The sequence below is a fragment of the Dromiciops gliroides genome, chromosome 1, assembly GCF_019393635.1.
Source record: "Dromiciops gliroides isolate mDroGli1 chromosome 1, mDroGli1.pri, whole genome shotgun sequence".
Classification (NCBI taxonomy): Eukaryota; Metazoa; Chordata; class Mammalia; order Microbiotheria; family Microbiotheriidae; genus Dromiciops; species Dromiciops gliroides.
In genome coordinates, this window is record NC_057861.1 from 544,486,671 (window position 1) to 544,501,107 (window position 14,437).

Genomic DNA, 14,437 nt, shown 5'->3' on the forward strand with positions numbered 1-14,437 from the left:
CTCCCTATCTTGTTCTGGCTGGAAATGCAGTGGTGACATCCAAGCCATAAATTCCATTTTCTGACCTGGGCCAGTCCATCCCTCCTTAGGTAGCCTGGCTGTCTTCTGCAGCTTGTGGCTTACTGTATTGGCGCCAGACTTAATGAATCCTAGTGAAGTTCAGAACTCCCAAATTAAATTTATGTACTAGCCCCAGGCTCCCTAGCAGCAGGGGTCTGAATCATGTACCATCATGCCCAGTCCACTTCTATTAAAAAATAATAAGGGGCAGCTAGATGGCGCAGTGGATAGAGCACTGGCCCTGGAGTCAGGAGTACCTGAGTTCAAATCCGGCCTCAGACACTTAACACTTGCTAGCTATGTGACCCTGGGCAAGTCACTTAACCCCAATTGCCTCACTAAAAAAAAAAAATAAATAAATAAAATAAACATATTAGGAATAAATGAACCTTTCATTGACATAACAGTATCCATATACAACCAAAAGCCAGTATTATATGTATATGAGATAAACTGAAGGTCTTTCTAAGATTGGGAAAAAACAAGGGTATTCATTATCATCACTATTATTTGATATAGTGCTAGAAATGCTAACTATAGCAATGAGACAAGAACAAGAAATTGAGGGAAGTTTTTGCACAAACAAAATGCATGATGTTAAAATTATGAGGCAAACAGTTAACTGGAAAAAAATCTTTGAAGCAACTTTCCTTGATGAAGGTATCATGATATCCAAGATAGATGAAGAACTAATTCAAATATATAAGAATGACAGTTATTCTCCCCAATAGATAAGTGGTCAAAGGGTATGAACAAGGAATTTCCAAAGTTAAAGGTCCAAGCAATTAATAACCAAACGATCTCATATAAATCATTATTAATTATAAAAATGTAAAGCAACTCTGAGATTTTGTCTCACACTCTGCTCACTTTGTCACATTGGCAAAAATGACAAAACAGGAAAATGACAAATGTTATAGGGGCTACAGGAATACAGACACACTGATGCAGGATGTAGGAGCTGTGAATAGATCCAGCAATTCTGGAAAGTAATCTGCTCCTTCTTTCCTGAAGTTCAGTAAAGAATATATGTACTTTCTCAGTAACACCAATGGTAGGATCAAAGCAAGAGGAAGAGGATCCACATGTACAAAAATATTCATAACAGCCCCCTTTTACTGTAGTAAAGAACTGGAAACTAATGAGGTATCCATCAAGTGGGGAAAGCCTGAACAAACTGTGGTATATTAATTTAATGGAGTATTGTGCCAGAAAAACAATAGAAAACTTACTTGAAGTGATATGAAGTGAGCAAAATCAGGAGAATGACTTGTAGAGAAACAAAAAAATGTAAAGAAAAACAACTTGGAAAGACTTAAAAATGATCGGTGCAATGACACCTCATGATGAAGTATGCTTATATTTTCTGAGAGGCATTAGACTCAATTTGGAGAATAAGACATACATTTGTGGACATGGCCAATAAGGGAATCTGTTTTATTTGATCAATCATATTTATTACAATGACTCTGGTTTTTATTTATTTTTCTCAATACCACAGGGAAACAGGAGAGCTGAAATGCTTGTTAACTGAAATTTTTTTTTAAAAGAAACAAATGGCTACTGAAGACTGCAAATTTAAGTTAATTCCTTCACTTGACTTTCTTCCAAGGAAGGAAGAAACTCTAACAAGACTTTGTTAATTAAAACCTAATAATTCTTTGCTATATTAAGTGCTAACAACTGAAATGTACAGTTAACAGATTTAGTTCCATCTAGAAAAGAGACCCGGGGCCATAATACCTTAGAGAGGTGTTTTATTTGAATCCCAGCCTTCAAGCCCACAGGTTCTTCTTCAATGTATGGATTTTCAAAAGGGATATTAGGTCCTACGTTAATATCCTCAGTAGGTGTTGAAGTCCCAAACCAATAGGAATACTAAGAAGGAAATCAAAATTTAATTACAAAGATTACAATAACAATTAAAAAAATTAACATCAATAACTTGAACAGTTAAAATAATATAACTTTGCTAATTTTGATTTTTGATATGGACAAAGCAATAACAAACTTTAAAGTAATGAATTTTCATTCTAAAATTACCTTAGATTTGAATCTCTATGTCTAATGTCAGGATACTCTTTGGAAAATGCCACTGATTTAAAATAATCAAAATGAGGGAAAAAAAGCCAGGAATGAGATCATGGCAGAAAAATCATGGTAGAAACCTGGAGGAGAGGAAATTGACAAAATTCACTGTGCCTGAGGGAAAAGCCAAAATGGAGAGATGCCAGAAGGTTACCTGAGCTCTCCCCTGTTTTCCTCAGAATCAACATTAAATCAAACCTCTAAACAGATTCTAGAGCTACTAGAACCCACAAAAAGATGGAGTGAAACAATCTTCCATCTTAAGATAATTTAGAAAGACTTCAGGAAAGGTCTGTCTTACTTGGGTAAAAGGGGAATACTGCCCAGCACAAATGGTGTCTGGGCAAGCCAGCAAGAGGTCTTAGCCACAGCACAGATCAGCAGTCAAGGCCCCTGGTTCTGGCTCAGCAGGGTAGTAGCACAACAGGTCAACTGTGAGACCTCTAGACCCAATGAAGAAAGCAGACTATCAGTTGGGGAAACCCCCATACACAACAGGTATGACTAGACTGGGCCACCCCACCACAGTGAATAAGCTGTGAATCCCTGAGGCCTGGGAGCAGAAAGCCAGTGATCAGGCCCCAGGCTCCTAACACAAGAAACCTGGGGCAGTGCCCTCTGTGCTCCAGGAAGAGAGCTCAATTTTAAAAGTCACAAAAATTGGCTAAAATGAGTAATAGACAGAAAAGAACATTGATCATAGAAAGCTACTATGGCAAAAGGGAAGACCAAAACACAAACTGAGAACAGGACAATACTGTCAAAATGACAACATGTGAAGCCTCAAAGGGGAAGATGAATTGGTCTAAAGACCAAAAAACCTTCTTGGAAAAGCTCAAAATAGATTTCAAAAGTCAGAAAGGTAGAAGAAAAATTGGGAAAAGAAATTAGAGTTATAAAAGAGAATTATGAAAGAGTTAACAGTTTGTAAAAGGAAGGACAAAAAGCGACTAAAGAAAATAGTATTTAAAAATACAATTGGCCAAATGGAAAAAAAGTCCACTGAAAAAAACAACTCCTTAAGAATTAAAAATGGCCAAATGGAAAAAGAGGTACAAAAGCTAACCGAAGGAAAAAAAAAATCCTTGAAACAATTAGAATTGGGCAGGTAGAAGCTAATGAATCTATGAGACATCAAGAATCTGTCAAACAGAATCAAAAGAATTTAGAAAAATAGAAGAAAATGTAAAATACCTCCTTGAAAAACAAATGACCTGGAATAGATCCAGGACAGATAATTTAAGAATTATTAGACCACATGAAAGCCATGCTGGGAAAAAAAAAAAAAACTTGGACAGCATCTTTCAAGAAATATCAAAGAAAACTGCCCTGATACCTAGGACCAGAGGGCAAAATAGTAATTAAAAGAATCCACCTAACAACTCCTTAGAGATCCCAAAATGAAAAATCAAGCAAATTCAAGGAACATGAAAATTTTACTTGTTATATCTGTTATATAAGAATAAAGGAAGTGTTTGTGGCAAACCAAGAGGTAGAGAGAATCATAAGAAATATAATGGATAATTTTGATTATTTGAAATTAAAAAGGTTTTGGACAAACAAAAATTGACTCAAAATTATAAGGAAAGCAGAAAACAGGATGGGGGGGCAAGTTTTACAGCACATTTATCTGATAAAGGTCTAATTTCTTAAATATATAGAGAACTAAGTCAAATTTATAAGAATAAAAGTAATTTCTCCAATTGATAAATGGTCAAAAATGAACAAGCAGTTTTTAGAAGAATTTAAAGATAGGCCTAGTCATATAAAAATGCTCTAACTCATAACTGATTAGAAAAATGCAAATTAAAACATTTCTGAGGTACCACATCATACCTATCAGATTGTCTCACACGACAGAAAAGGAAAATTATAAATGGTGTGTATGTGGGGGGGGGGAGGATGTAGGAAAATTGGGAGCTGGTCCAACCATTCTGTAGGACAACTTAGAATTATGACCAAAGGTCAAAAAAACCTATGCATCCCTTTTAACTCAGCAGTATCATTACTAGATCTGTGTCCCAAAGAGGTTAAAAAAAGGAAAAGTATACATATATACATGTATGAAAATATTCACAGCACCTTTTTGTGGTAGCAAAGAATTGTAATTTTTTGGAGTTTGTTTTAATAATAAACATTTTTATTTAAAGTTTTGAGTTCCAAATTCTATCCCTCTTTCCCTCTCTTTCCTCCCTGAGATGCTAAGAAATCAGCTATATGTTATACATGTACAATTATGTAAAACATTACCATATGTGTCATTTTGTACAGAAAACTTGATTAAAAGAAAAAAAAGAAAGTGAAAAATAGCATACTTCAGTCTGTTCCATCAATATCAGTTCTTTCTTTGGAGGTGTGGATAGTATGCTTCATCATTAGTCCTTTGGGACTGTCTTGGATCATTGTATTGCAGAGAATAGTTAAGTCATTCATAGTTCTTCATCAAACAATATTGTTACTGTGCACAACATTCTCTTGGTTCTGCTCACTTTTCTATACATCAGTTTATACAACTCTTTCAGGCCTTTCTGAAATCATCCTGTTTGTCATTTCTTTTAGCACAGTAATATTTCATCACCATCATATACCACAGCTTGTTTAGCCATTCCCCAGTTGATAGGCATTCCTTTGGTTTCCAATTCTTAGCCCCTACAAAAAGAGCTGCTAGAAATATTTTTGAACAAATAGGCCTTTTTCTCATTTGGGGGAATGTCTTTGGTATATAAACCTAGCCGTGGTATTTGTGGATTAAAGGGTATGCACAGTTCTCTAGCCCTTTGGGTATACTTCCAAATTGCTCTCCAGAATGGTTGAATCTTTTCACAACTACACCAACAGTGGATTAGCATCCCAGTTTTCCCACAGCCCCTTCAACATCTAATATTTTCCTTTTTTTGTTATATTTGCCACTCTGATAGAGTTGTTTTAATTTGCATTTCTCTCATCAATAGTGATCTAGAGCATTTTTTCATATGATTATAGATGGCTTTGATTTATTTGAAAACTATCTGTTCAGATCCTTTGACCATTTATCAATTGGGGAATGACTTGTATTTTTTATTAATTTAACTCAGTTCTCTAAATAATTGAGAAATTAGGCCTTTATTAGAGATATGTATTTCAAAAATTCTTTCCCAATTTTCTGCTTCCCTTATAATACTGATTACATTAGCTTTGTTTGTGTAAAAACTTCTAAATTTTATATAATCAAAATGATCTATTTTACATTTTGTATTGCTCTCTGTGTCTTCTTTGGTCCTAAATTATTCTTCTGTCCACAAATCTGACATAAACTGTTCCATGATCTCTCTCTCTCTCTTTTTTTTTTTTTAGTGAGGCAATTGGGGGTAAGTGACTTGCCCAGGGTCATACAGCTAGTAAGTGTTAAGTGTCTCAGGCTGGATTTGAACTCAGGTCCTCCTGACTCCAGTGCTGGTGCTCTATCCACTATACCACCTAGCTGGCCATCCATGATCTCTTAATTTGCTTATGGTATCACCTTTTATGCGTAAATCATGTACCCACTTTGACCTTATTTTAGCATATGGTGTGAGATGTTGGTCTGTACCTAGTTTCTGCTATACTGTTTTCTAATTTCCCCAGAATTTTTTGTTAAATAATGAGTTTTTGTTCCAAAAGCTTGGATCTTTGGGTTTATCATATACTAGATCAGTATAGTCATTAACTATAGTATAATTTTTACCTATTCTATTACACTGATCCACCTTCTTATTTCTTAGACAGTACCAGATTATTTTGATTATTACCACTTTATAATACAGCTTAAGATCTGGTACTGCTATACTACCTTCTTTCACATTTGTTCTTTTAGATAAACTGTATTATTTTTTTCTAGACCTATAAAATATTTTTGATAGTTTGATTTGTATAGTACTAAGTAAAATAATTAACTTAGATAAGACTGTCATTTTCTTTTTTAAAATTAATAAAGTATTTTATTTTTTTCCCGTTACATGTAAAGATAGTTCTCAACTTTTGTTTATACAAGCTTTCCAATTTCAGATTTTCTCCCTCCCTCCCTGCCTTCCCCCCTCCCCTAGACAGCAGGTAATCTGATATGTTATATATATATATATACACACACACACACACACATAATAACATTAGTCATATTTCTGCATTAGTCATGTTATAAGAGAAAAATCAGTACAGTGATGAAAAACCTCAAAATAGAAAAAACAACAGCACCAAAAACAAAAGAAATAGTATGGTTCATTCAGCATCTATACTCCACAGTTCTTTTTTTTCCCTTGGATTTGGAGATCCTCTTCTATCATGAGTTCCCCGGAACTCTTCTGTACTACTGCATTGGTGAGAAGAATATAGTCCATCACAGTACATCAACACTCAATGTTGATGATACTGTGTACAATGTTCTTCTGGTTCTGCTCATCTCACTCATCATCAGCCCATTCAAGACCCCCAGGTTTCTCTGAACTCCTCCTGTTCATCATTTCTTACAGCACAATAGTATTCCATTGTATTCATACCCCACAACTTGTCCAGCCATACCCCAATTGATGGGCATCCCCTCAACTTCCAATTCCTTGCTACCACATAAAGAACAGCTATAAATATTTTTGTACATGTGGGTCCTTTTCCCCTTCCATGATCTCTTTGGGAAAAAGACCCCAAAGTGGTATTGCTGGGTCAAAGGGTATGCACAGCTTCATCGTCCCTTTGGGCATAGTTCCAAATTGCTCTCCAGAATGGTTGGATCAGTTCACAGCTCCACCAACCATGGATTAGTGTTCCAATTTTCCCACAGCTTCTCCAACATTATTTTCCTTTTTTGTCATTTTAGCCAATCTGATAAGTGTCAGGTGGTACCTCAGAGTTGTTTTAATTTGCATCTCTCTAATCATTAGAGATTTAGAGCACTTTTTCATATGGTAATAGATAGCTTTGGTTTCTTCATCAGAAAACTGCCTGTTCATATCCTTTGACCATTTCTCAATTGGGGAATGATTTGGGTTCTTATAAATTTGATTTAATTCCCTATATATTTTAGAGATGAGGCCTTTATCAGAAGTACTGGCCTCAAAAATTGTTTCCCAGCTTTCTGCCTCCCTTCTAATTTTGGATGCATTGATTCTGTTTGTACAAAAATTTTTTAATTTAATGTAATCAAAATCATCCACTTTGCATTTTATAATATACTCTATCTCTTGTTTGGTCAAAAACTGTTTTCCAAAGATCTGATAGGTAGACTATTCCTTTCTCTCCTAATTTACCTATGGTATCACCTCTTACATCTAAATCATGTATGCATTTTGACCTTATTTTAGTACAAGGTGTAAGATGATGGTCTATGCCTAATTTCTGCCATACTGTCTTCTAGTTTTCCCAGCAGTTTTTGTCAAATACTGAGTTCCTATCCCAGAAGCTGGAGTCTTTGGGTTTATCAAACACTACATTACTAGTGTCATTTACTACTGCGTTTCCTGTGCCTAGCCTATTCCATTGATCTACAACTCTATTTTTTAGCCAGTACCAGATAGTTTTGATGACTGCTGCTTTATAGTAAAGCTCCAGGTTTGGTACCACTAACCCACCTTCCTGTGAATTTTTTTTCATCATTTCCCTGGATATTCTTGATTTTTTGTTTTTCCAGATGAATTTTGTTATTATTCTTTCTAGCTCTATAAAATAATTTTTAGGTAGTCTGATTGGTATGGCACTGAATAAGTAAATTAATTTAGGCAGTATTGTCATTTTTACTATATTAGCTCTGCCTATCCATGAGCAATTGATATCTTTCCAATTATTTAGATCTGATTTGATTTGTGTGAAGAGTGTTTGGTAGTTGTGTTCATAGAGTTCCTGGGTTTGTCTTGGCAAGTAGACTCCCAAGTATTTTATATTATCTACTGTTACTTTATATGGAATTTCTCTTTCTATCTCTTGCTGCTGGACTTTGTTGGTCATGTATAGAAATGCTGATGATTTATGTGGATTTATTTTATATCCTGCTACTTTGCTAAAGTTGTTAATTGTTTCAAGTAATTTCTGAGTTGATTCTCGAGGATTCCTTAAGTATAGCATCATATCATCTGCAAAGAGTGATAGTTTTGTTTCCTCCTTGCCTATTCTAATTCCTTTAATTCCTTTCTCTTCTCTGATTGCTAAAGCTAACATTTCTAGTACATTTTAAATAATAGTGGTGAATATGGACATCCCTGTTTCACCCCCGATCTTATTGGGAAGGCCTCTAATTTATCTCCATTGCATATAATGCTTATTGATGGCTTTAGGTAGATACTGTTTATTATTCTAAGGAAAGCTCCACCTATTCCTAAACTCTCTAGTGTTTTTATTAGGAATGGGTGTTGTACTTTGTCAAAAGCTTTCTCTGTATCTATTGAGATAATCATATGATTTAGGTTGGTTTTCTTATTGATGTGGTTGATTATGTTAATAGTTTTTCTAATGTTGAACCAGCCCTGCATTCCTGGTATAAATCCCACCTGGTCATAGTGTATTATCCTGGTGATCACTTGCTGTCATCTCCTTGCTAATATCTTATTTAAGATTTTAGCATCAATATTCATTAGGGAAATTGGTCTATAATTTTCTTTCTCTGTTTTTGCTTTGCCTGGTTTTGGTATCACCACCATATTTGTGTCATAAAATGAATTTGGTAGAACTCCTTCTTCATCTATTTTTCCAAATAATTTGTATAATATTGGAATTAATTGTCCTTAAATGTTTGGTAAAATTCACCCGTAAACCCATCTGGCCCTGGGGATTTTTTCTTAGGCAGTTCATTAATGGCTTGTTCAATTTCTTTTTCTAATATGGGTTTATTTAAGGATTTTATTTCCTCTTCAGTTAACCTGGGCAGTTTGTATTTTTGTAAATATTCATCCATTTCATTTAGATTGTCAAATTTATTGGCATACAGTTGGGCAAAATAATTCCTAATTATTGATTTAATTTCCACTTCATTGGTGGTAACATCACCCTTTTCATTTTTGATACTGGCAATTTGTTTTTCTTCTTTATTTTTTTAATCAAATTAAACAATATTTTATCTATTTTATTGGTTTTTTTAATAAAACCAGCTCTTAGTTTTATTGATTAATTCTATAGTTTTTTGCTTTCAATCTTATTAATTTCTCCTTTAGTTTTCAGGATCTCTAGTTTAGTATCTAATTGGGGATTTCTAATTTGTTCTTTTTCTAGTTTTTTAAGTTGCATGCCCAATTCATTAATCTCCTCTTTCTCTTTTTTTATTCATGTAAGCATTTAGAGCTATAAAATTTCCCCTAAGCACTGCTTTGGCTGCATCCCATAGATTTTGGTATGTTGTCTCATTATTGTCATTCTCTTGGATATAGTTATTGATTGTTTCTATGATTTGTTGTTTGGCCCATTCATTCTTTAGACTGAAATTATTTAGTTTCCAATTGATTTTCATTCTACTTTTCCCTGGCTCTTTCTTACATGTAATTTTTATTGCATCATGATCTGAACAGGATGCATTTACTATTTCTGCCTTTCTACATTTGACTATGATGTTTTTGTGCCCTAATACATGGCCAATTTTTGAAAATGTGCCATGTACCACTCAGAAAAAGGTATATTCCCTTCTATCTCCATTCAATTTTCTCCAGACATCTATCATGTCTAACTTTTCTAGTAATCTATTCACCTCTTTCACTTTTTTCTTATTTATTTTTCAGTTAGATTTATCTACTTCTGAGAGGGGGACATTCAGATCCCCCACTAGTATAGTATTACTGTCTAATTCGTCTTGTAACTTGTAACGATTGGAATAACGCCACCTGCTGGATACTTACTGTAGAAGAGTTCTGCCCATGAGGCGAAGGTCTTTGAGGGCAAGACCAGGAGTCTTTTCTTCAGGAGTCAGGAAGTGACGCGGACTAGTGGGAGGAGGAAGGAAGAGACTGGCGCTCAGTCTCGCGCTCTTTCCTCTGGACTCTGGCGGAGACGGGAGCTAAAAATGTGCTCTCCCTTTAATAGATAGGAATCTAGGCCTTTTTCTCTCTCTTTACCAAATTCTTATTCTCCTTAATAAATGCTTAAAAGTCTAACTCTTGCTAAAGCTTATAATTTATTGGCGACCACTCATTAGATATTTTAGACAGTTTAGCTAGAATTTTAGCCCTTAACAGATGGCTGACCACGAAGAGGAAAGCTAACCCTCAGTCTTCTTCTGATCTGCTGGTTGGGTAAGAAATTTCCCCTCCCTCTCCCTTTAACTGCTAAGTACTGGCGCACTGGCTGTGTTTTCCTTTAAATTTTTTCGAATGGACCTTTTAAACTCCCTAATTACCCTATTTTTGATTTTAGTCTGTTTAACCAGACAAATGGGAGATAAGATCATGTTAATGCTTTGTTTTTGTGGATTTTCTATTTTTCTTTTTATTTTTGTTAAAAGAGCCAGCAACTTACTCACACAAGGAAATATCTCTCCCTCTCCCAACCATGCTTTTTCAGAGAAGCCTGAAGAGATTCCTGCAGCTTTTCCCAGTTCTAACACTAATTGTTGCTTTAATTTTGCATGCCTGGAGGCAATGACCCACCCTCTAGAAGCTTTTAATCCCCTAGCACCTAGAGGCAAAGTGGGAGAAGAGGAATCCAGGCCTGAGTTCAAAATCAAGTCTGATTCAAATTGCTCTGGTCCCTCCCCTCCTCCCCAGACCCCACCCTCTACTCCTCCCATGGCCAAGCCCATTACTTCCCCTGCCTGGGAAGTCCAGAGATCTGATGCGCATGCTCAACTTTCTGTAACTACATTTGCAGCTTCAGGCTCAGCCCTTCTCCAGCCTGGCTGTGCTTTTGAGACAATCTTAGAAAACTCTTTAAATTCCAGATATGCTCGTTTTGTTCATAATTTTGCTAACCTGCTTTTGTCTTTCATTAGTAATCTTATAAAGCATTTGTATGGTGAAAAGCCCGACAGACAATATAGAGGGGTTAAAGAAGAAAAACTTAAGCTGAATAAGAATGACAATCATCAACATAGTTCAAGACTCTGCTTCTTTTGGCATGGAAGGGTATATATTGTACAGGAATGTAGAAGTAAGCAGCAAGGTATTGATATGAGTATTGGGGATTTTAGATATCGGAATCAAAAGTGTTCTGAATTCACTCAGAGTAATTGTATCAGTTCAGAGGTTACATAGGATTTCTATGCTATTACATCTACATTTTGAAATTAATGGTAATGGGTTTATTTTCATAGAGATTTTCATGCTTTTGAGATTGTGTCTTATACTTAGTTTTTAAAACAAGGAGAATATTTGTAAAAGTTTTTTATAGTCATGTGATCAAGTTTATATTTTATAATACTCTTATTAAGTTCATATTCATTTATATTTCCTTAGTTTGAATTTCATTGTCTTTTATTGTTCCATGTGTATTTTCTTCTATTCATTTATCTATCTAATTTTGAAACATTGCAAGATGGTTTTGTTTTTATTATACAATGTTAATTCTAGGAGTATTGTGCTCCCATATTCTGAGTTGTTTGTTTTTGTTATTTTTTCTCAACTGATTATTTGATCAAACTCTTTAAAGCATTTCCGTGGCAAATTGGTTGCCATGGCAAGTGTAAATTGATTCTAGAAGTATTATTTTTGATAAGCATATTCCCAAAAAAAAAAAAAAGAGGGGAACATTTGTAAAAGTTTTCTATTTTCAAAAAAAAAAAGTTCTTTGAGATTCTGTTGTGCTTTAACTTGTATTTAAGTATGTTCTGATTTTTCACAAAAGTAATTGTATACTAAGTAAAAAAAAAGGGTATTATTTGAAATTGTTGCATAATTATATATTATATTTTGAGTCAAGATGTATTCACATTTTTTGCAATCATTTATTATCCTCAATTTTAAATCCATATGAGACTTGGATTATGGGAACTTATCATTTAAGACATTAATTGCCTTTATTCTGAGTTATCAGATGCCAGTTGGCCAAGGTGCCATCCAATCACAAGAGGAATACATATTGCTCAAGGAGCAGACACTGAACTGTCACATGAGGGGAGACATGCATGAAGTCAAGGTATGGCCGAGGGAACGGCTTTTGACTAATGTTGAGGTTGGATTCTCTTGGTTTAATATTTTATTCTCTTTTCCCCCACAATATTGTACAGATGGCTGGAAGTATTGATCCCACCCATCTCACTTCTACACCTGGCTTCTATGCTCCCTCCTATATGCCTGATGCCATGGACATCTCAATCCCATGCATCTGATTAAGTCTGACTCAGTTTCTTCCAATATGTTTGGTGGCATGGACATATATTCCATCCACCTATTTTAAGCCTGGCATACTGTATGGGCAGTACATATTGCTCAAGTGTGGGAATGCTCATATCCCATCATTTCTCTTCTTTTATGGTAACCCCCATAATTATCTCAGGTGTCATGATAAATACAGTATTGAATTTGGCCTTGACACCTGTTACCAATTATATTAGATTTTTTAAATTTCTCATAATGGCATGAGGATGATTAGGCAGATGATGCAAAAAGTGATGAAACAAAGATAAAAATTATTTTGAAAAATTAATATCACAGCAATTGTCTTCTCAATTACCCTCCATAAGGGGGGGGACTATAGTAATATTATATAATATATAATAGTAATATTATAATTTTAAAGAATGTTTCAATTTTTGTTTTATTATATGTTTCATGTGTAACAACTAAGATTCTGAATTCCCTTAGACATGTTTTTGAGAACTTTCATTGTTTGATTTGATTATTGACAAAGCTATTTTAAAGTTGTGTTAAGCTCAATTTTGTAGGAAATTTCCTGGCTGATTACCAGCATCCACACATCAACCCCTGAAAAGACTTCCATTCCACGACTACACCTAGAGGACATCTGAGAAAAGACTTTCAGAGACTTTAAATGAACAGTTTTGATTTGTTCTTTTTGTTGGTTTTTTTTCTCTTTCTGTTATAATATACACCATCTGTAACATGTACTCTCTGCAGAGGCCCTCCCTTTGCAAGACTAATGTCAAAGCGTCGGTTCATGAGGACAAAAAAAAAAAAAAAAAAATCGCCCCTCTGAACAAAACTTTCCTCTCTTCCTTTTCTATATTGTTGTTCACATATTATTAGTTAGCAATAGTTATTATATTCTTTTTACTGTTCCGTCAAGGAAACATTTTGTTTCTTGAGGAACAACAGGGGGGACTGTAACGATTGGAATAACGCCACCTGCTGGATACTTACTGTAGAAGAGTTCTGCCCATGAGGCGAAGGTCTTTGAGGGCAAGACCAGGAGTCTTTTCTTCAGGAGTCAGGAAGTGACGCGGACTAGTGGGAGGAGGAAGGAAGAGACTGGCGCTCAGTCTCGCGCTCTTTCCTCTGGACTCTGGCGGAGACGGGAGCTAAAAATGTGCTCTCCCTTTAATAGATAGGAATCTAGGCCTTTTTCTCTCTCTTTACCAAATTCTTATTCTCCTTAATAAATGCTTAAAAGTCTAACTCTTGCTAAAGCTTATAATTTATTGGCGACCACTCATTAGATATTTTAGACAGTTTAGCTAGAATTTTAGCCCTTAACAAACTCATTTAACTTCTCCTCTAAGAATTTGGATGCTATACCACTTGTCGCATACATATTTAATATTGATATCACTTCATTATCTATAGTACCTTTAAGCAAGATGTAATTTCCTTCCTTATCTCTTTTAATGAGATCTATTTTTGCCTGCACTTTGTCTGAGGAAAGGATTGCTACCCCTGCTTTTTTTACTTTAGCTGAAACTTAATATATTCTGCTCCAGCCTTTTACCTTTACTCTGTGTGTATCTCTCTGCTTCAAATGTGTTTCTTGTAAACGGCATATTGTAGGATTCTGGGCTTTAATCCACTCTGCAATTAGCTTCCATTTTATAGCAGAGTTTATCCCATTCACATTCACAGTTATTATTGACTGTCTATTCCCCTCCATTCTATTTACCCCCTTTGTACTTTTCCCCCCTTCTTTCACTCTATTCCTCCTCACTGATGTTTTACTTCTTACCCCTGCCTTCCCCAATCTGCCCTCCCTTTTTATCACCCCCCCTCTTTTCTTTACCTTTTTCTCCCTTGCTTTTGTCCTCCCTTCTATCAGTTCCCCCCTTTCCCTTCCCCAAAGAACGTATATGTTATTCCCTTTGAATCAAATCTAATTAGCGTAGGGTTGAAACAATGTTCAAGCCTCCTTTCTTTTGCTCTATTGTAATAGCTTTTCACCTCTTCATATGATATAATTCACCCCATTCCATCTCCCCTTTCCT

General features: G+C 35.2%; 1 protein-coding gene across 1 annotated transcript in view; it reads right to left on the minus strand.

Annotated features, from left to right (window-relative positions):
• LOC122751459 (phospholipid-transporting ATPase ABCA3-like) overlaps window positions 1–14,437 on the minus strand; it is a 211,829-nt gene that overhangs the window by 137,005 nt on the left and 60,387 nt on the right. Inside the window, 1 exon segment of the mRNA XM_043998522.1 lies at window positions 1,804–1,938. Within this exon segment, the coding sequence (XP_043854457.1) occupies window positions 1,804–1,938 (135 nt within the window).